Source organism: Gambusia affinis, linkage group LG10 (assembly GCF_019740435.1).
Source record: "Gambusia affinis linkage group LG10, SWU_Gaff_1.0, whole genome shotgun sequence".
Lineage (NCBI taxonomy): Eukaryota > Metazoa > Chordata > Actinopteri > Cyprinodontiformes > Poeciliidae > Gambusia > Gambusia affinis.
The window spans coordinates 6,560,291-6,583,018 of NC_057877.1; the positions used below are offsets into that span (position 1 = coordinate 6,560,291).

At 41.3% G+C, this 22,728-nt stretch overlaps 2 protein-coding genes across 2 annotated transcripts in view; one reads left to right on the forward strand and one right to left on the reverse strand.

Annotated features, from left to right (window-relative positions):
• The first annotated feature begins 1,862 nt into the window (after positions 1 to 1,862).
• rasl11b (RAS-like, family 11, member B) lies at positions 1,863 to 4,094 on the forward strand. The gene is made up of 4 exons (XM_044129145.1): positions 1,863 to 2,141; positions 2,242 to 2,298; positions 2,407 to 2,483; positions 2,970 to 4,094. The coding sequence occupies exons 1-4, from the start codon at positions 2,027 to 2,029 to the stop codon at positions 3,465 to 3,467; spliced, it is 747 nt and encodes a 248-aa protein (XP_043985080.1). The 5' UTR covers positions 1,863 to 2,026; the 3' UTR covers positions 3,468 to 4,094.
• Positions 4,095 to 5,306: 1,212 nt separating this feature from the next.
• The window catches only part of scfd2 (sec1 family domain containing 2), a 120,718-nt gene continuing 103,296 nt past the window's right edge, over positions 5,307 to 22,728 (reverse strand). Inside the window, exons 7-10 of the mRNA XM_044129954.1 lie at positions 20,779 to 20,924; positions 14,139 to 14,273; positions 9,606 to 9,725; positions 5,307 to 5,697 (exon numbers count right to left, since the gene is read on the reverse strand). Coding sequence (XP_043985889.1) covers positions 5,605 to 5,697; positions 9,606 to 9,725; positions 14,139 to 14,273; positions 20,779 to 20,924 — 494 coding nt within the window. The 3' untranslated portion in view covers positions 5,307 to 5,604. The remainder of the gene's footprint in view (positions 5,698 to 9,605; positions 9,726 to 14,138; positions 14,274 to 20,778; positions 20,925 to 22,728) is intronic.

The following is a 22,728-nucleotide window of genomic DNA, read 5'->3' on the forward strand; positions in this document are numbered from 1 at the left end:
ATGGTGACACAAACAATATACAATGTTAGAGTTGGATTATAAAACTATTTGTTGAATTTTAGGGATGCACACAATAATTGTTGGCCATATCTGAAATTCATACCTGCCGTTGATGGAGCTAAAAGATCGCCTGACGATTTTAACTTGACCTGCCGGTGGGGGAATCGAAAACCTAAGCACTTCTATGTGGAAGTAGCAAAAACACTCCTTGTTGTTGATGTTCGTACTGAGGGAAGACGACTCAAAAGCAGCTACTTTTTAGTATCAGTGAAGTATGAAAGTTGTTCGGTTTCATCCTTTTGAACTTTCAACGTGAATCTTGGAAATGTCAGAGTCGAGTTGAAGGTTTACCTTCTCTCAAACTGTGACACGAGCATTTTCTGGTAAGGTAACTTGAGCTGCAATAAAGCAGCTAATTATAAATAATCATCAAGCTACATTTTTCCAGTAAGTTGTTTGGAGTTTATTAGAGAAACAAATCCTTTTTTTGGCTGTTTCCAAACCCGTGGACACATTCCTGTGAATCACACACATATCAGAACATAACTATCCGTCTGCTCCTATAATCAAATAAAACTTTTGACTTCATCTGGTCCAAAGTTAAACAAGATTCCCCCTGGTCTAGTGACCTTCGTTTGGAGCAATCAGGTAGGAAACGAGGAGAAAGAGAAGAGAGGAAAGACGTGCAGAAAAGTTCCCAGGGTTGGGAATTGAACCACGGACAGTCGAGGATTCATTTCTGGGCGCCGCTCTGCCTCTGTGCCATGAACCTGAAGAACCTTTAGTTTAAGGCGCCTGCTGAAAGCATCGCAGGTATTGTGCTCAATTCATTTTCTCAAGCAAAAGCGAACAGAGGAGGAGTACGCTTATCTGAGCTTCAACAGCTTCTGGAAAAGATCAACAGCATTGTTATCAGCAGATCAAACCTGATTTAAGATTTAAAAATATGTAACATAGTTAATCGTTTCATTGATCAGTAACAGTTTGATTTATTCGGCTGCTGGCAATAAATCAAACTGTCTAGGTGGATGTGAGGAGATTGAAGAAAACAGGAGGTGATTGGGAGATTTTTTTGGTCATGGGAGAGCAGAAGGGAACAGTGGCTGAGTTTTAGATCTTCACTGAGGCAGATAAGATCGGCTTCACATGTAAGTGTCAGCCGATCTATGCAAAATGAAGGAAATCGGGCCTGACAAATCGGTGCACCCCTACTTTAAACTCCTTAAATGTATATTAATAAAAATAAAAATAAACCAGGTCAATACCGAATATTCTTACTTCCGTTCTTACTTCATAACGATATAAAATAAGGTTGTTAAACATGCAGGTGTACTTGTAATCAGACTCAATTTCTTTTCATCAGTCTCTCAATTCTCAAAAGACGAAGGTGTGACTATGATTAGATTATCTTGTTAAAGTTTAAAATCGACATTCTGCTGTCTTCTAAAGTGATAAATCCGTGAGAGACGATTCGTTTACACGAAAGCTGAGGCGAACCAAGTTCATGCTCATGTTAAAGGAATAATGGGTATATTTTAGTTGACCTGAATCAGCAGGAAGAAAGGTTTGTTATTGGCCACAAATTTCTGATCAGTGCATCTCTTGGCTGATAGTATCTGAAACATGTTTCCACGCGAGGTCACATCACTGTACACCAAAAAAAAAACAACCCACCACATATTCCACCCAGCTTTTTTCCAAAGAAAGCTTGTTTTGTTGGCTCCCACCTGTTGCAGGAGCAGCTCTTCCTCAGAAACCCACTTGTTGTTCATCCACGTGTGGGCGGGGAAAGCGCGAGCACACGGGGGATGGGGAGCAGCCAATCAGAAGCGAGCGGCAGCGGGGAGCCTTAAAAGCAGCGAGCGGCTCCTCCGCAGCCGCAGTCGATCTTTGAGAGTCACTCCGTCTCCTCAGCAGGGACACTGGACCTACTACAACTCCTAAACACGTTTGAACCTAGTTATTATTTTTTCTTATATCTCCCCCCACCTCTATTCTTGTCGGGATTTAACCACCGGGAAGAACAATGCGGCTCATTCAGAACATGTCGACCATTGCGGAGTGCACCGCGCCTGAGTACTCCGTCCTGAACCGGGTCATTAAAATAGCTGTTATCGGAGGCAGCGGAGTGGGGAAGACAGGTAAGATGGTCAATAAAGCGCATGCGTAGCAATAGTGTAGGAGTTTATATTAGTAATGAATTCAAGTCTAATATCTTTTGTCACTTTTGTTTGTTTAAAGCGCTCGTGGTGAGATTCTTAACGAGGCGGTTCATCGGAGACTATGAGCGAAATGCAGGTAAACTTAAAAAAAAAAAAAAATAATAATAATTACTGTTTTAGAAAATAAATGGGGAAAAAACTTCCCAAACTAATTTTCACCTTTTTTTTATGTGCGCGCGCGCAGGTAATCTGTACTCCAGAGAAGTCCAGGTGGATGGAGATCAGGTGACCATCCAGGTCCAGGACACTCCAGGCGCAGAGGTGGGTCCTCACGCACAAACACAGCTCTGATATGTCGGTACTTCATCAGTCCAGAGGAAATTATGAGGCCGTCTGTTGCTGGCAGACATGCAGCCATCCATGAATGATGCTAAGAGTAAAAGCATTATGAAAAACATGAAAACTACCACACAAAGAAATGAGACATTAATCATCTAAATCTGATTTTAAAAAGATGGCAGTTCACTTTCTGGATGTTAGTTTGTACTGGGGTGCAGTTCTTTAACCAAACGCTGCAGATTTCAAGCCCCTCATTTCGGGCTGTGTAATCTACCATTTAGGGTAATGGCTGACTGGGGCCGCTGTAAATGATACCCTGATCCAAATCCAGCAGTTTCCGCAGTCACCCACACCTCTCTCCTGCATTCGGCATTCCTGTCATTATAGAAGTCGAGAACTTTTGACCCCCCCCCCGCCTTCCAGAGGAAGGTGTGATCGAATCATTTTGTCTTCTCTTTTTGTTCTCAGATGACTGATAACGGTATCAGCCTCCCTGACCACGTGAGCTGCTCCATCCAGTGGGCAGACGCCGTGGTGCTGGTGTATTCGGTAACCGACCGGCGCAGCTTTGAGCTGATCGACCAGCTGCACCAGCTGGTGGTCCGTAGCGGTGGTGCCGGCGCGCCCCCGGTGATCCTGCTCGCCAACAAGGCCGACCTGCTGCACCTGAGGCGCGTCGACTCCCAGCAGGGCCCCTTGCTGGCGGGGACGCTGGGCTGCTCCTTCTACGAGGTCTCTGCCAGCGAGGACTACAACCAGGTGCACGGCGCCTTCCACAGACTGTGCTGCCAGCTCGCCAAGCAGCAGCAGCAGCAGCCGCCGACGCCGCCTCCGTCCGCCAGCGGCGCCGCGGAGAAGAGGCGCTCGCCCCTCATCCCCCGGCCAAAGTCGCCCAACATGCAAGATCTGAAGAGGCGTTTCAAACAGGCGCTGTCTGCCAAAGTCAGGACTGTGACCTCGGTGTGAGCAGATTGAAGAAAACAGGAGGTGAACTCTCCTTCCTTAAAGTTCTGAATCAGTCTGACTGAAAGAGGCAGGCTGGTGAGATGAGCGGGTAAAATAAAAATAAAATAAAAAAAAGAGGCGCTACCCTCTTGAAGAAGAGCGCTCTGGTGTCAGATGGCGGGGAGGGAGTTTAATCTGCTTAGGAGGAGATGCGGGAGGACACAGAGGGGTGACGGCCGAGGGACGGTGGCTTCAACCTGACTTTGCGAATTGGTTGAATTCAAAAGTGTAAATCCAGCTTCTCCTGGCAACAGCTGAAGGACGGCTTATTTTTAGCTGAGCCCATTGTGGCAGATTTTTATGTATTTATTTTTTTTCTCCATTCACTGCCTCGACACGGCACTGTTGGCGGCTCCCGTTCAGAAAGGACTCTGAGGAGCAGCGTGCGTGCTCAGTCTGTAATGTCAACATCTGCAGTTCATGTGCTCGTCGTTCAGCTTTACGGATCATCACTGCAGTGGGAGGTTGAAGTGTTGCAGCAGACACAGGATGTAGCACTGATGCACTTTATATAAAAAAGAAAAAAGAAACCCAAAGGACCTGTTTATTTATTTGTTACACTTTGTCCACAATAAAATGTTAAAATGAGACGTGTTCATGTTTTACTTTTTTCTTTTTTGTAAAAGGGAAAGAAAAAAAAAGCTCGTCTGGATGATGAATATGAATAGAGCAGCTCTTCTGAAAGAAGCTATGAATCACATGAAGACAACAGAGCGATGACTTATTGATGTGACTGCAGGGCCAGACCACTGAAGTACTCTGTATACATATGTATAAATAAAAACGGGGCTTAACTTTGGCTTCTCATGCACATGTTAATGCCTTCTTTTATCTTTAAATATGCTTGTGCGTTACTGTGACCGATAATCTCTAATCCCAGAAGATGAACTTCTACCTTTTCATGTGTTAAATTTCACTGTGTTTACTTTAATATTTAGTCAAAACTTTGAGATTTTGAGAGAGGCATGGCTAAGAAGAAAAGCCACTATAACGTGCAGCTACGAGCTAAAGGCATGAGGAAAAGTTGCCAAAATCCAGGGATAGAGTCTTAACCAAAGTGCAGCAAAAGCGGTGTAAAATAAAAAAATAAAAAAAATAAATGGAGCCTGAGCTAAAATTTGAAATGAGTCATGTTTCACAAAAACCTTCAGGTTTTCTATTTTTGTTTGATCTCTTAGCAAAAACTGATAAACTTAAACTGATAAAGTTAAAACTTTAATCATTTTAGATATTTTCTATTTTCTCCCCAAGCATAGAAACTTCTCCAATTGTCTTTTTATATTTTAATTTGGCTTCTTTTCAATGACTTTACAATAATGCCTAGAAATCAGCCCTATGGACATTTAATAAATGGATTAAAGTCTGGTTAATCGTTCAAAGTGTGGCTTTTTAAACTAAACAAAGAAGCAAAGATAGATTAGATGATTTTTTTCTTCCATGACACTTTTCACTAGAAACGACCTTGACTTCTCCCTTCAGACGGTCAATCAAGAAATTCTTTTTCTGAATCTGTTGAAATGTTCCTGAGTGAACCAGAAAGCCTCCTCTTGTTATGTGCAGGTGGGTGAAATGTTTGAGCTTTAGCTGAGGTCAGCCAGGCCAGAGAGAATAAAACCAACGAAGAAGAGAATCCACAGTGTAGGTGTGAGCAAATATCAGAGTGTCAAGTGATTTGTTTAACGTTGTGCTATTGTTTTTTGTTTTGTCATGGCGTGACGAGGCGATGGTGCTGACGGAGTGACTGTTCTCCGAGCTGCGTCACGGCGTCACTCTTCCCACATTCACAATAAACACACCACAAACGTCTGAGGTTTATTTTCAGTGTATGCGAACCAAAAAGCAGCGGCACATCTTGCAGCTGTCTGGAAGGTAAAAACGTCTTTATTGTCAGATTTAATATATGGACGGATTGAGTCATAAAACACAGCAAGGATTTTTATTTTCTTTTTAATCGCTTGTGTTTGCTGACATACAGAGCAGAAATGTTTTTCTTTTTTAATTTTTTATCCCTCAGCATTTGTATAAAATCGAACTACTTGAGCTCGACACCTGATTGTCCAAACGTACGCCGGTAAGGTTCGTTCCTCGCGCCGGCCTTTCAGAAACTGACATCTGGCCTCAGTCGCTGGGCGCTGAAGAGCAGCTCTGGGATATCCGCCGGTCTTAGTAAGCGGGTGGAGAGAACCAGCACCTGGAATGGAGCAAAAAGAAAAAAAGCCATCGTTGAGGTTAAACCACGGCAACACTTGTAACTCAACACTTAACGTTTAACGAATCAAGACGTTAACCATCGACGGGAACCAAAACTGGGTTGTTTTTTTTTAAAACAAATGTTTGAATTTGTGTACAGTTCATCTCGTTTACTTTTTAGGTCTAAAAGTAATTTGTTAGTAAGTGACATGAGATTCATTTTTTATTTTTTGTCAAAGTTCAGGACAGAAACCTCACACCATGGCGTCCGCACATAGACGTAAAGTCGAACAGGATGCGTGTTCTGACTTTCGCATGCGATGAAGGATGTGTGAAAGAAGCTCTAGGATTCATGGAAACTGCCTGCAACTCCAGCTGGGCAGTTTTTTAATTTCTTTATTTCAATGTAAAGAAGCAAACCGCTCACACTGACCTTTAACTTTCACCTGTCAACACTGCAGGGGGTCGAGGGGCTTACACTCAAAACAGAGGCGCTAACAGCACGAAGAAGAAAACTCTGAAAGCTTGGTGACCGCTGAATAAACAAGAGGTCATTTCAGCGCAAGGTAAAGTTTTATTTATTCGCTCTGTAACTAAAAGACCTTTCACATGACGCAGATTTGTAGTTAGTGAATCACAACAATTTTCTGTCTCTGTGTCCAAAGTCAATCATGGATTTTATTGGAGCAGCCTGGTCGCACGCAATTAGCAATCATACAACTTCCTCTTCGTAACTTGTTGGGGTTAAAAGCTAATTCAAGACTAACGTTGACTTTCTCACGGTCAAATTTTGGGATTCTGCCATTGAGTTCCCAATAGTGTCTCGGTTTTTAGATTTTAATACTTGCCATGTGGATATTGAGATTAAGGAAAGCTGGAATTCATCACGCGAAAAAGAAAAGCATATCGCCTGCATAAGGCAGAAGCCTTGGCCCTGACTGTGTGAACACGGCCTAAGAAGGCAAGAAGCTCTTCACCCAATAACTAAAAACCGTTCCTTTTTAGCTCATGCAATATAAGAAAAGCAGAAAATCTAAAATATGAGGCCAATTCTGGGTTTGTGTAACCCAGTTTATTCTCCACTGGTAAAACTCTGCATCTGGTGCTGTGGAATCAAGTGTTTATTTTGACGCAGAGCAGCCAATCGGGTGTAGGTAAAGCAGACGGCTGCAGCATCAGTTGTTGGCGTGTGCGTGTGTGTGTGTGTGCATACACACTTTCCTGATGCTGTATAGTTAGGATGAGGGTGGGCGGGGCTCTCCTTACACAACAGAGCAGCTCTGTTTCTCCTCAGCAGTGATGCTTTAACTCCGGGTCAAGCACCCCAAAAATTGGCGGTTATGGCAGAAGCAAAAAAAACAAACAAAAAACAAAAAAGAAACAGGAACATCTGGCCTGCAGACACCAGCCACTGTGCGTACATGTGTTTACGTGTAGGCGGCGTGTTGCACATGGATCTGGTAGGGTGCGATGTTATGTGTGTGTGGCCCCAGCAGGTTATTGTATAATCTCATCTTTATTCACTTCTCTTGATTACAACATGGACGGCTTTGATCGTTGGCGAGCCTTTCATCGCCTCTCGACTAATTCTCAAAGCCTTTTTATTATGAAAACTCTACATCACCCAGCTTGATGTCCCTTTTTTTTTGTTTTGCCCCCCACCCCTCCTTCCTTACAGTTCTCTCAAGCAGACAAACTGCATTTATCTGCATGTTCTGTGTGTCAGTGTGGACTGCATATGTATTAGGCACTTAGATCGCCCAGAGCAAACAGGCAGGCATGTGACGGCTGCATCAACACATGGGCAGATCAGGCAGCGCTCTCTCACCTTCACACCTGATCTCAGGCCATCTGTGTATTTGGGTCAGCACTTATGAGCTGATTTTGCCTTCAATCTTCAAGGCTAAAGAGAGGATTCATCTCAGCCTCAAACCGAATAGGAACAACACCGATTATTTCCGTTACGCGGCAAAATGTAACAATCCTCACCTTTAGAAAACCGTCAGTTGGTCATTAAATCTTGTTAAAGAAATAAATTACATTCAAAACCGCTTTGCCTTTGACAACTCTTTGCAAAAATTGGAACAAACTGCGTGTTTGGCTTTCTTTTTTTCTAGATTAAGTAGAAATATTACAGAACTCCACATGATTAGGTGTATTTTCTAATTCCCCAACACATTTTACATCCCGTTTTCTATCCCCACACCTTCTGGTATATTTGTCCGTCCTAAAGTCTATGCGCAATAGAACATGTACGATTAAAATATTAACATTATCTCAAAACGAACCAATAATGCCACCAATCTGGTGTAATTACAGAGATATCCATACTCTGATCATTGCTTTACTAAATAAGTGGTGGCAAAGGTATCAGAACAGTTCCAGTAAAAAGGTAAGGACAATGCCGGTGAGCTAACACGGAGGATTCATCAAGTCACCATGACAACCCTAAGACTTCATCTATACGAAGGCAAAAAGTATTTTCTCTCCTTCCGTCACAAATATGAACACACTAAACTCCACTGGGCCTTTGGTCATTGGAGATTCTCAAAGCATCCATACTCTCCAGGTGGGTCGACCCTACATGATGATTTCCAGAATGACGTACGGTGGAGGATGTGTCATGCTGTGGGCCTGTTTCCCCTCCAAAAGCTCTAGGAACCTTGTTAAAGTGCACAGCATCTGAAACTCTTTGAAAAACCAGCACTTTTCAAATAATAATAATAATAATAAAAGGTTAACATCTGACAAATGTGGTCCATGGTTGTCTCTGTTCCCAGAGTTCAAACTCTGGGAACTCCGGGTTTCAGCAAGTCCAATTTGAGACTTTTAAGACCTTTTTTTATTGCCACTTTGGGTGAAATTTAATACCAAAGCTATGAATACAGGGAACGGCTGGGGGATCCTGCTGCATATGGCTCTGCTGCAGCCTTACCACGCGTGATGCTAAGAGTAAAAGTTTGAATCCACAGAATACACCAGGGCTTAGCAGCAGATGTGAGCCAGCGGCGAAAACAAATGCGGAACAGGCAACCAGCAATGAATTTGCACTTACCCGTAATAGCTAGCTAGCAAAAGTTTATTAGCAGCTAGTTACTGGTAGCGTCACTTACTGCGATGAAGATGTCTGCATGCGACTCAAACATATGCCTGACAGAAAAGTCCAGTGGAAAATGAAACTACATAGAATACACAAGATTAAATAGTCATGTGATGACAAAATAATAATAAAAAAACCCACCCTGCGACTAATGTATTAAAGGTAAATGTAAGACATTTTAAGGCCTTACTTTTAGATGCATGAATTTAAGACTTTTTACAGATGCCCTGTGAAAACCTACAGGAAAGGTGAACTGAAGAGAAGAGAGAACAACTCTGGGCGATCTTGAGAGATTAAAGTGGTAAAAGATCTCGCTCTGTGTTCGCTCCAACCTCCTAAAACGAGGGAATTTCATTTATTTAGCACATTTTCAGCAACGAGGCAGCTCAAAGTGCTTTATGTGGAGGAAATACAAACAAAACAACGAACCACAAGAAAGATAAAAAAGGTAAATGTATAAAGCTACATATTGGTTCCCCATCTTTAATAAGAAGAAGAAGTCTGTAATTTATAAACTAGTCGGGGTTTCTCTGGGATCTGATAAAACTAGATGTTGGTTCTCCATGTTTGATTCTAGAAAGTAGATATTTGATGTAGATTTGTACATTTCTCTAGCAATAAATACAAAAGGTGTTGCACACAGTAGTGAGATGATCGTCCATGGTGTTAATGAAAACAATTGTTTCTTAAATAATGTAATAGATCATAAAGTGGACACACACTGCTAAATGACACGATGTCACCGGCCTACGAACAAAAGGACTTCCACCAGGAACCTGACGCTACTCCACACCTGTCGCCTCACTGACCTGTGTTCCTGGTTTGAGTGCGGCGACGGTGTCCTTGACGAGGCGGAGCTCCGACGGCGTGACTCCACCGACCAGGAAGAGGAAGAGCAGAGGGTTGTCTCTGGGCCGTGGACGGCTCACCTGGAAATCAGGACAGCTCTTTTTGAAGTCGCTGACTCAGGTTCCTATTTTAGACCCACATTTATTTGGTAAACATCCACGCCTGCCTTTAGGAACCCTTTCATACATTTCCCACGCAGCTCGCCGTGTTTGCTGCTCTGTCTATGCGGCTGCTAGGGGAAACGGCCCAGCTGGACGCCTGTGATATGGTCGTAACCGTGACTGTACGCTGTGCTTTCTGTGTGGCTGCAGACAAAGCTCACCACACTCACAAACGCACACACACAGACACACACACACACACACAGACACACACACTGGTGTCATGACGGCTGACACGTGGGAATGGAGGCAGGTGTGAGCACCTGCTTATACACACACACAAATGTCCCACCATCCTGTGGCAGAGGAAACTCCCACAGACCCTTTCCAAGAAGTCCTTACGCAGCAAACCAGGGTCTGGTGTTTCTGGGAACCTTATTGGCTGCTGGGTCAGAACGCTGCGGCGTGATTGGTTGGCCAGGACAAGCCTGCGAATGCTAACAGAGCAATCAGAGCTGCAGAGGGGGCGGATCAGTGGCGAGGGTGGCTGAACACGTGAAGCGGCAGGCGGCCGGGCTGAGGAGTGTCACGGATGTGCTTAACGTGTTCCTTGGAAAAAACCCCAAAACAAACAAAAAAAAAAAGAAAGAGGGTGTGAGTGAATATTATTTAGGCTGATCCTGCTGGCGTTGTTTTCTCACAGTTCGACATCAAGCACCACGCCAGCTCCATGTGAGAGCACAGTGCGAGCCACGTGTCCTGCCATGGGGTAAACAGAGGGAGGGACCGTGAGCGGAGGAAAAAAAACCCAAAACGTGTTTCGTGGTCTTCTTGTTATTTACAAAATAATGCAAAGTAGGCACTTTTAATGGACTTTCAGTGCAACTTTTAGAGCAACTTTGCATTAAACATGTCATTATTTACCGAATGACACTTCATGATGACAGTCACAGACATTCATGAAGAGTCCTTCATGTTCCTTTATATCATGTTCATGACACTGACATCTCAGTGTTATCCTTACTTGATATTTTTGGTTAGAAAACCAGAATAACAGTGCTTCCTACTTTAAAACCCACTCATTTATTTGTGAGTATCATGGTTTGTGCTCATCAACATGTCAACTTTTGCTGCTTTGGAAGTTTGTAAAAAGTCTTCGGTCCAAGAAGCTACAACCCCACAACGGGTTATTCTCCTAAATAAGGCTAAACATTGTGGAATATCTTCCACAGAACATGGAACTAACACATCGATTTAGCAGTATGGAAAAAAATAAAAATAAAAAATCCACCAAATTTCTGTGTGTTCTGTCAACTTTAATCATTTTTCACGTCTTAAATTCTTTTTCCTCTGGAAATTCATGATAATAAATGCACTGGTCCTGGCTCATGAAAAACAAAGAGAATCCATGAATGCCTCCCATTTTACACTGATAATCCAAGATTACACTAAAGATAAAATAACATATGGGTGAAATTGTTAATAAAGTTGCATTTGTTTTGCATAATGGAATCAAATTAGATCAACTTCATTTAAAAGGTAAAAGTATGTAGCGTAAAGCCTGTACTGGATTATCCAACAATCAATTTATTCATGATCTTTGATATATTTATTTGAAACCTGATCTGAACGGATCTACAGATTAACCAAAGCAAAAAAAAAAAAACTCTACAATTAACCTTTGCTTTTTTTTCTTTTTTTGCAAACATAAAAGAAAATATCTTTGGACTCTTGTTGTCAGTGACTCAAAATGCAGTGAATCTGATTTTTAATGTGGGAATATCACAAACAAAAGAGAAATGTATCTACATATAAATAAATTGCTTCATCTCTTAAATGATGGAAAAGTAAAACAAATAAAATCTGAAGATGCAAACATTATTCTATAAATAATAACAAGCAAAAGTTGAATACCACCTTCATCCATCCAAGTGGCTCAGTCAAAGCCCAGGGCCACAAGATCATCTAACCATCATCAGAAGTTTGGATATTTTTTCACCCAAAACCCCCCCGACAGATTCTGTCTTCTTTAGCAGCAGACCCTCATGTTTGTGTGCTGCTGTTGTCTTCTGGATCACAGCTCATCCACCTTTCACTGGTAGCTTGAGACGATCTCATCCGAGACCCAAACACGTCTAGCGGTTTCTCATCAATAACGCCGGTGTCCAAACTGTGCGTCGGGACTCATCTGACCTTTCGCCGAAGCCTTTTTACGCTAAACGCACACCAGCCGAAGCGAAGCCGTAGGAGTGGGACTCCCGGACAGAGTGGGACTTTGTTCCAACAGAGACTAAACACGGCCCAGCAGACGCACAAACAGTTGTGGTCGCAGACGCTGCGCAGGCCGTCGGCGGGGCCGGCGCTCAGACAGCGGGGTCCAGCCCTCAGCCGGCGCTTTGGGTAAAAATAGAGATTTTTACGGCTGTGTTTTATTGCGTAAAGAGGGCGCGCGCCTCGAGTTCAGGTTTATGGCTCTGGTTGCTCTGAGTTGCCACTTTTCACGCCAAGTTTCCTAACAAGTGTGGAACTAGGCCACGGCTGTGCTCACTTGTGTAATTGTTAAGCCGAGGTCCTTTATTTTCTTTTACCCTCGACTACAATTATGATCTAGAAGAAGGCCAGCCTTCGCCAGCGCCTCCATCTGTAGTTGGTTTCTTTTCTCCCACAGAGTTATCACACACTCACAATAACAGTATGAGATTTGCACAATAAGAACAAAGGGAATAGAGTATTGAACGGTTATGACATTGACTCACTAGCTGAGTTTCTCGCCCACAAAGATTTGTTCACATCACAAATGCAAAACTGTACTGTATTTAATTGGGATTTAAATGTGGCAGACCACAGTGAAGTGGAAGGTTTTCAAAAGTTTTACATGCAGAGATGTGAAAAATGAATTCTTAAGGTAAATAGTTTGTTTTGCTCAAGCTTCGCTACGGATTTCCAATTGGACTTTTCCGATAACTAGGTTCATTTTTATGTCACGCCGTCATCTCCACATGAGAACTCTGTCCCTGATGGAATGCAGCGTCCCACAGTATGATGCCGACACCACCCTGTAGCGCTGTTTGGTCGGCGTTTTCAGAGAAATGAAAGGCTTTCTGCCTAACAAACCGTTCTGGTCCAAAAAGTTAGATTTTGGTCATATCAGAACAATACGACAGTTTTTAGATTTTCATTTTAAAAATATGCAAAACCCATGCGTCTTTCTTCTCCCACTTTAAGCTTTTCTGCTGCTTTCTGTTAGTCCGTGCCATAAAATCCAAGAGGCGTTGATACTTTTGTAAGTCACTGAATGTGGAGCAAAATCCCCAACACCCCCATTTGTAAACGGACCAGAGACATTGACATGATCATCAGTCTATTTCTGGAGCTAAACATGGGGCCATACAAGCCTTTAGACCTGAATGTTCAGTAACGATTTGGGGTTTTTCCTCAGCTGGGAGGCCCTTCTGCTGCAGCGTTTTGAAAAGGAGCAGCTCAGGACTCCATGTGGAGACACGTGGCTGCTGCTCCAATAAAGTGTGATCTCGGTGAAAAGACCGGCCTGTATGGTGCTTTTCTTCTGAGTTAATGTGGAACGTGTCACATTTTTTTATAATACGTTCCCATGGCAAGGGTTTAATACTGGACTTTGTTTGGTACAATGCATTTCTGACCTCAACTCAGGTCATGTTTCTACAGTAAAGACAGGAAGCCACTTTTTGGCCGGTAGGAAGCACTTATCAAGGTGCGCTTTGACAAGATGTTTCTGGAAGTTTTTTATTTCTCCCAGAACCTTTTTGAGAGAAAAAACTTGCCTGTTTTTGAGTGTGTGTGTGTGTGTGTGGGGAGGGGGGTTGTATTGTGGGTCTAAAGGTCGTGCCGTTAGTGCAGAGCAACATAAACGATCCGATTCGTGCCGCTCCGTGTCGCTCCGATCTGGGGATGCAGATTTCCACCCACTGGAAAAGCAGAGCTTAAATGTTGTGCTTGCAAACAAAACGCCAAAACTATTGTTGCATAATTTAAGATTAATAGAAAATATTAACTGCAATACCAAAATACAGATGGCCCACTTCTCATGCTACCTTTAGGAGTTAGCAGGACAAAATGGCAACAAGCAACACTTGGTAACTTCCTTTGTTAGCCTCTGTTTAAGCTGCGTTCTCTAGTGTCATATCCTCTAACCAGCTTTGAGGGCGTTTCCTAACATGTCATTTCCTTTAGCTTTAGCTTTGCTACTAGCTAAAAGAGATAGAAGAAAAACACAGAATTATTTATTCTCAACAATTTCTACCCACTTATTTGTGATTTCTGTGGTGAAAAAACATATGATAGAAAAAACCGACCCTATAGCTCCTGAAAAGGTTCGTGCAACACAAACAAGACCTTCAAATTACAGCGTCTAACCTTCATGAACATGCTGAATCCGGTCTTCAGCAGGTCCGTGAGCCCTCCTGACATGTGCTCGATGTCGGGGCATTCGGGTCGGTCCGGGTGGAAAACTTCCTCCAGGATCTGTCGCAGGAACGGGCGGTATGAGGCCTGCAAGGAATGCAAACACACGGGAAGGATGGTTACGGATCAAAACAACACTACAAGCGGCGAGAGCCGTGATTAAATCTCTCTATATACGATTAATAAGAAGTCCGCTTTTCCCGCTTTACTCTGTGCTCATCGTCCGCTTCGTAGTGTTGTGTAAATTATCTCCCAACAGAGTTATAAACAGCTCATCTGGGCCAAACAGCCTGTTGACTTATGAGTCACTTCAGGAAGAGGAGCTTCAACACCTCTGCAGCCAAGACAGAACAGGCCATTAGTTGTTGCTAAAAGCAGAAGCTATGAGTGGGAGACGAAGCGGATAAATCAATTTGGGAATCAACACTTGGAAGCGAAATGCGAAACGAGAGACTGTTTTACTTTCGTCAAAGGATATTTTTGGATTTATAAAAATTTAGCGCATGTTTCGTCACAGTAGACTACCACAAGACCTACTACTGACATAGATAACAACTTCCTGCTTTTCAAAGCAGGTGAGTAACATTTAGGCACCGACAATAACAGCCTCTGGAGACAGACTAACTCCATGTACGGGGTTAGGAAGTTTTCTCTGGATCCACACTGAGTGACTTTAATTATTTTAAACAGAACGCAGAGCGTTTTCTTGACAAAATAGATCCTTTTAAAAGGGAGGGTCTTCTCCGTCAAACGGATTCGTGACCGGCGACACAGAAACGGAGGGAGTGAGCTGATAGTGGCTGATTCAGAACAAAGATGGGTTTGTACAGATTAAGGCAGAATGAGGAAGGTTTCTGTTAGGCCGAAGGCTCTGTCCTTCAGCCAACGATCAGACATTTTGCCTGGTGATTACGAAGCAGCTGTAATCTTAGCTGCACATTTCATGCCACTGCTACAACAGACGGAGTCAGCAGCCAGGACAGGGAGGGGACCACTGGTGGTGTTTGTGAAGAGAAGGTTCCAACATCTTCAGCATCAAATCGCGCCCAGTAATTGTTGCTAAATCCATCATCATCCTCTTCAAACATTCCCCCTGCATGTTTGCCCATGATAAACAGGTGAATCACTGACTTATTTTCCTTAGTGTCTGAGCAACATGAGTGATATATCAGGATTTTAACTTCCCACCAGCACATCAGTAGCATTAGCTTGTAATGACTTTTTAGGGTAATACAGCGCATTCCAGTCTATCTCCAGGGACAGGACGAACAAAATGGCCGTTCTGTTCTTGTCGCTTGTTTCTGACACATTCTGGGCAGAGTAATTTTCCTGTGTGGTGTCTGGTGAATACTATGTGATTGGTTAGAAATGAATGTGCCTCTTTTGGTTACCATGGCGTCTTCCCAGGAGATTTACACTCGGGTTATTGTGAAGTATAAAATGAAGAAGTTCGACCTTGTGTTTGTCGCTTCCAGAAAAAGAAAAAAACAAAACATTTGTGCAGTACTAATATTTTTTGAAATACTGTATATGTTATTCTTAAACTGCGTTTTTAGCATAATTCTTTAAGAATTACATCGCTGTTTTGCATATCAAGCTTTGATGAGGATGACAAAAGGGTGATTTTCAGCTGCTTCTATTCACTGTTGCTAGGTTTTGCATAATGTATGTAAAAGGAGTAATCTCTGATCAAAACCAGATCAAAGATTATGTTCTTTTTACTAAACCTAGCAGCCACAGTTGCAGTTAATTGGATTAGAAATGTTGCTATTTCAGACAGACAGCTAGCACTCATTATAGGCACTTTTAAACCACTGGGTGGGGTGCTGGTTTCCATGGTACCACAGTTAGACATTTCCTCTGATTTTATAATCCTCAGTGGACAAAAGCTCAAACCCTACAGTACGATCACTGCTTCCATCTTTGGTGGTCACTGTGTTACAAAACAACATTTATATTCATTGTTCCATATGTAACATGAATAATCGTTTTTTCACTTTTTGGCTTCATACTTAACATCTTTGCATCTGCTTTATTAAGTATTTGCTTCCTTTTTATATATATATTTTTTCATTTCCAAACATGAAAAAAACTAAACAAAAAAACTACAACCACAATCACTAGAGCACAGCTAAAAAGGGGAAATGTCAGAAGCCGTTACTTATGGTCCTGAAAAGACCCTGCAAACATGAAAATTCCTCTAAACATGCAAAAACCAGATCTTTTACCGATCAGAGAAGAAGGTGAAGAGTCAACACTTATGAGCAGAAATTTAAACAGCATACACTTTATTTTTATTATTGTTAGAGGCACTAAGGTCGTTCTAGAATCTTACTCAAGCAGACAAAACTTATTGGAAGTGTTTGCAAACATGTCAGTACCATTACCTGTCTTAAAGATTCCCAAAGAGCAACTTTTACATGTTTTTTTTTAAAGTTTTTTTGCCATACAGAAACCTTCCTCATTATATCTTTATCTGTACAAACCCATCTTTGTTTTGAATCAGCCTCAAATCTCTTCACAGTTTGATGATAACGTTTCAGTTTTTGTTAAGTATCTAATGTTTTCATACCTTGTCATACGGCACTACACTATCTGATGATTTTCGTCAGCAGAGATCCTTTCTCTTTCCCATATTGCTTGAAACCTGTGGCCTGTTTAATAATGTGGAACATCCTTCTTAAGTAGATTTCCTTTAATTGAGTTCACCAGACAAACTAATCAACCAGCCCTCTGAAATTAATTGTAGTGATTCAAAGAGCCCTGACACACAATACCATCTAGAAATTTAATAGCGCAACAAAAAATGTAACCTTTATGACACTTTAATCCAGTTTTCATAATAATTTGGAACACAGTGTACATGCTGAAAAGCAGAACCTCAACTAACCTCCCATTAAATGCCATCTCATGCTCTTAATGGGTTACCTCTGAATGGTAAAAAAAAAACAAAAAAAAACCCTTCAGCACTAATAAGGACTCAGTTTTTTTTCCACCCAGCTACTCTGGACAAAATGTACCATTTATAGCCCTTAAAGCTGATGGATCAAGAATTCAAAGCGGGCTTCTTCTTTTTTTTTTTTTTTTTTCATGAGAGTGAAGTTTTGCTGTCTCAGAGAACATTAAAGAGCCAGATAAGACCTGGCAGAGCTCGAAATAGCAGACGTCTTTATATAAACATGCTGGCCTGGAACACTGGACACATTCTTACTCTAGGTGAGGCTGAGGCTCGCTGACACGTCAGGGGCTTTGTGCCAAAATCTGAACTAAATCATGACAGACCTTTTTCAATCGCGTCTCATTAAAAAAAGGATGTCAGCACATTCACCAAACTGTTGATTCAAGCACGCCTACAGAGATACAGTCGTATAAATCTTAATACATGCAGATGTTTCCCCCCCACCCCCACTTCTTCCTTATTCCAACAAGCTCCCAAATTAGGATTTGGGAAATTCTGCGATCTGAGTTGCCTAAACTAACGTATGCCTCCACCAATAGGTCAGTGTCCAGAAGCCGATTTTGGAGTAAACAAAGTAATGACTCATTGCATACACAACAGCAGTTGTAAACAAGTCAAACCTTCGGCCACGCACCTTTCCTTTTTCATCTGACATTCACAAAGCTAAAAGCACTCCAATTAAACCGCCGCCTGAAACACCCACGGGACCAAAAAACAACATCAGAATTACTCACAGCATAGTGATGCGGCCTAAATATTCCTCTGAAAACACAAACATGCATGTTAAAACAAGTAGAACAACAACAACAACAACAAAAAAAAAAAAAGAGTATTGAGTTCGGGGAGCAGGGGGCTGAGCAGCGGCTCGGTGGAGAAACCAGGTCTGACACTGATACAAACAATGAGAAATATCTGAATGGAATGTCTTTGGTAGGAATCCAGTGCAAGACAGAATCAGTCCTGTTGTTCTGATCTGTTCTCGGAAAATGTGCCAAGTTGTTATTTTTTATTATTATAGTTTTGGTATCATTTTTCAGATTGGACACAGTTTGCAGTAATGTTGTTGTGTACGCCGCTCGGTAGCTTAATGAGGATCAGCTTGTCCGACTCCTGTCTTACAAACTTGTCAACGAAGCAATGAGTAACAACACATTTTAGGTGGCGCGTTGACCTCGAAATTCCGACTTCAAAAAAACAATATGGCTGATCAAATCAAGGTTTGGTTCTCTCATGTAACTCTTGTGTCTTTTCTTGCTAAACCTAACTGGGGTTCTTACACCAGCAGGAGAATTAAGCCCGCGCCTCTCTGGAGAGCTTGGTTTATTGGTTCAGACTCATTCTGTGTCAGCTCTGACCACTTGTAGCTAATTTAGCTTCTCCTTTTCTTGGAACGCAGTCCAGTTCCTGCTCTCTGCTGGCATGAATTGGATTATGACTCCAACAATCAGGGGCATAATTAGTGCGAACAGAGGAGCTGCCACGTCTTCATTAATGTTGTGTTTACTTTGAAATCTTTCTGATGAAGCAGCTTCCATATTTATTTATATAACACTAATAACCACATAAATAAATACACGGACCAGCCGCTTCTTTCAGTTTAGCTGCTTTCTAACACAAACATCAAATCAGCCAATCAGGTGGCAGCAGCTCGGTGCGTTTAAAGACTCTAAATGTAGCGAAGAGAACTCGCCGAAGCTCAAACTAAGAATCAGAATGGGGACGAAAAAGGATTTTAGGGAGTTTGAAAGAAGAGCAATCCAGTTCAGTTTGCCATTCAAATGAGTAAAAAGTTTTTGATATGTTGGGAAAATCTTATTTCTTGTTATAATCTAAGCTAGTGAGTTGATGCAAAAAGCAGGGGGACCAAGATTTGAACCTTGAGGAGCCCCAAATGTGACTTCTGTCCACTCCGATGAGACGTTACCTATTGACACAAAGAAATCCCTCACCTTTAGGTAAGATTCAAACCAATTGAGGCCCAAGCCACTGAACTAGGTGGTACTCCACAGGTGTATCTTGAGCATGAAGAAGATTTATTTTTAACAATACCAAATTGGACAAAAGAATTGGATAATAAATATTTGAAGAATGTTTTTGGCGTTTAATTTTTTATATTTTGGCTAAACTTTATGTATCAAAAACTAAATAATAAAGACATAAAAAGCTTCATCGTTACTGCAAATGTCAACATATCATTCTATTTCAGCACCAGGGAAACTTTTTATTTCAAATATAAAAGCAACTAAATCAAATTTCTCTTGTAATTGTACATGTTCATATAAATACCGTACTGTAAGAATCTCACACCAGGCATGAGTGAATCAGAACTAAAGACAAAGTTAAAAAATGAATAGTTTTCCTGAAAGTCTGATGTTTAAAGAGGTTGAAATTTAGAGTTCCTAAAAAATAAAATTATTTCTACAAGTTTGAGGGAAAATACTAGCATGATGTGAAAGAGTGACCTCCCGTGTCTTTTGAGATGGGATTTATTCAGACAAACATAGAAAATAATGACACAGTCCTTTACGGCCTTTCTGGTGACAGCCTAATTTAACTGTACTAAAATAATAATAATACTAATAATAATAATAATAATAATAATAATAATAATAATAATAATAATAATAATAATAATAATAATAATAATAATAAAAAACACACTTTGGTGACCCAGAACAACTTGACTCTTTCTCTTGTCATAATAACCTTAAATCAGCAATTCCAGGAAAATGGGACCTTTGCACATAAAGGAAAGCTGAAGATTGACAGTCATTTGGATCAACGAATATCCACTTAGTGGAGCCCAGCTGGGAGAGGCTGATGGATTTCTGATGTTTCTCGAGAACAGGCAGTAGCTGGTAGATATCACGCTGTTCTCCTTTCACATCAGGCCATTTCCATAATTCTTCTGAAATAAGGAGATCTCTCCTGACAGAAGGACGGCTGCTGCTCATTTGCGTCAGTAAGATGCTTACATGTAATGTGAAATAGCTATTGTGCTTTTCATTGCCGCTCAAATGTAGCAAGACTGTAATCGAGCGGTGCAATTCAGTAATTCAACTTTTTGAAAATTAGAAACACAGTCATATTCTCTTTTATGGTAAAAGGGGACAGCATAAGCCTAAGTTAAAATAGACAATTGCTATCTTTTCAGTTATGTTTCCAAAAATAAACAACTAAAATGTAAAATGGTTTTCCTCTCTTAAAATCCTGTCCATTTTCATAAACATTTAATCATATTTTCTGACATCTGGACACTTATAGGCACTTTTCTTCTATTGATTTGCCCTCTATACTTTGATAGACGCATGTGGAAAAACCTTTTTTTAATCGCTGCTTTTCTCCGTCTGAGTCTGTCCAGACTGAAATGCATCCGTACAATGTCAAGAGCCCAGTAATAATTAAGCTCACAAAAAGTGCTGGGCAGATTGTGATCAAGAAAAAGAAAGAATTAAAAATTGCAGGTCAATTGTTATTAATGTTGTCAATGCAAAATTCTGCATTAGTATCCCAGTTACATGTGTTACTTCAGCCATGTCAAATAAATAATAAATATATGTAAGTAGTAAATAATATTAATAATAATATATATAATAAAAATGCCTCCTAAACTAGGACAATGAAAGTCATAACCTGGTGGACTCCATCACTTGCAGTATAGACGGAGCGCAGCTGTTTGAGGTGGTCTCTCATGTGGCTCAAACCTCGGAGGGTCTCAAACATTTTCCCCACTGCAGAATGGGCTCTTTCTGTGGTCAGTTCCTCTGCGGTCGCACAACCTAAAACACAAAACAAGACATCAGGGTTTATTCTAAACTTAATCAGAGTTTTAGATGAAAAGACAATAGCCTGTGTCCGAAGTTAATGTGAATCAAACTCACTTCATGCTGCTTAAAAGTGGCCAGAGGGGAAAAAAAAAAAATCTTTTTATTTGACAAAACATCAGGATTTGGAGAAACAAGAGGCCACATTATGTGGCACAAAGCCTTTTGTGGGCCATTTCCTCAGCTGGGTGTGCAATGAAACCAATTACCAAGGTAAATACATGGACATTCGAGGACAAGGGCTACTTTATTTCCGCTGCCATATAATTGGAAAGGTAATGTTCCCATCTTTCTAAAGAAGTGGATAGATAAGAGAAGATTATGAAATTAGCCAGAAAAAGACAGTGGCGATGTTAAGAGAGAAGATGGGGTAATAGAAAGCAGAGGGAGGCACAAGAAAAAAACAGCACAAGAAAATGACAGACAGAGAGACAGGGAACATGAGGACAGAAACACATGGGTGCCCCCCCCCCAAAAAAAAGAAAGAAAGTAGATCTTCTGGATTAAGGAAATGTGTCCTGCCCTACTGTTTTAACCACTAAACAAGCCAGGCTACCTTCAGGTCATGGAAATCATCTCCCCAATGGTAAAAACTCCATGGACTAAAATAATACCAGTCAATATCTAGATCGCATTCTAAGAATTGCTGCATCTCACTGGACCTTTCTGTCTAAAATAAATGCTGTTTTGCTATAAATGTATTATAAAACATGCAACCACAAACATAGAGTGAGAACACCAGACCTGAACAAAATCTCCAGGAGCAGCCATGACTCCATAACGGGCTGGGTGAACGTGTGTGTGGACGCATGGATGGCTGACAATTTCTGTGCAGAGAACTTTGAAGCACATTGTTGTTTTTAGAAGTGCGGACTGTTCCACATGTTCTGACTGATTGTTACTGACCGGGCCACTAAGTTCCTCACGCTCAGTGATATAATCAGCAGTCAACTTAAATCACAGAGACAGGAAACCAATATTCATTTTAAACATAACAATCCTGTTTATGAAGTTTTGTTTGAAGTGAATTAGATTGCATATTAAAGTGCAAAACTGTAAAACTACAAGCTTTTATGTTGTATTGTAAGCTTACCATCTGTGTTTGTGGTGCATATGGCAAGTTTCCCTTTAAAAAAAATTTATTCACCCATTTTTTAACATTTAAATACGACTATGTACCCCCATCCATACTTACATTTATGGATGGGTGAGCAGATTAACACATTTAGATAAGGGGATGGGGCATCAATAGTTGGCTCTGTGGCCCTCTGAGGTGGCTCTGCAAAAACAAATATGTGTTTTTAATGATACAGTTAGTCAGAAAGGGAGGTTTTAGCAGTTATTTGTATGTTTTCATGCACTATCTGCATAAAATATCACAACACAATACTGATGATTGATTTTGCTCAAAATTTTGGCAAACGAATTTAATTAAAGGTTAACTTCCCTAGTTTTTGCAAAGAAAATACTTCATTTAGCACACACTTATAAATATGTAACTTTTTGTAGTCCAAAACAGCAACATGGGGAAAGCAGCTCTTTGAATTAAAAAGATTGCTGCATCCTGGGATAGGGAATAAAGTCTGGAAACGCAAATATGTTCCGTATTGTGTTTTCTTTTTCCATACTTGGAAGTTACTTGTATGAAATTACATGCTTTTCCAGACTGTGTTGAACAATCCTGCATTAAAGCGACTCCAGCGCGCTGCCAACTGAATGGCTCCGCAGGTGGTGCTGCTCTGAGCCTGTCTTCAGAAAG

What these genes read in the sequence shown, in the direction of transcription:
- rasl11b (XM_044129145.1), top strand. Translation starts at nt 2,027, where the DNA reads ATGCGGCTCATTCAGAACATGTCGACCATTGCGGAGTGCACCGCGCCT. An exon ending in CAGCGGAGTGGGGAAGACAG is followed by an intron (nt 2,142 to 2,241) that starts GTAAGATGGTCA and finishes GTTTGTTTAAAG; the next exon opens with CGCTCGTGGTGAGATTCTTA. An exon ending in AGACTATGAGCGAAATGCAG is followed by an intron (nt 2,299 to 2,406) that starts GTAAACTTAAAA and finishes GCGCGCGCGCAG; the next exon opens with GTAATCTGTACTCCAGAGAA.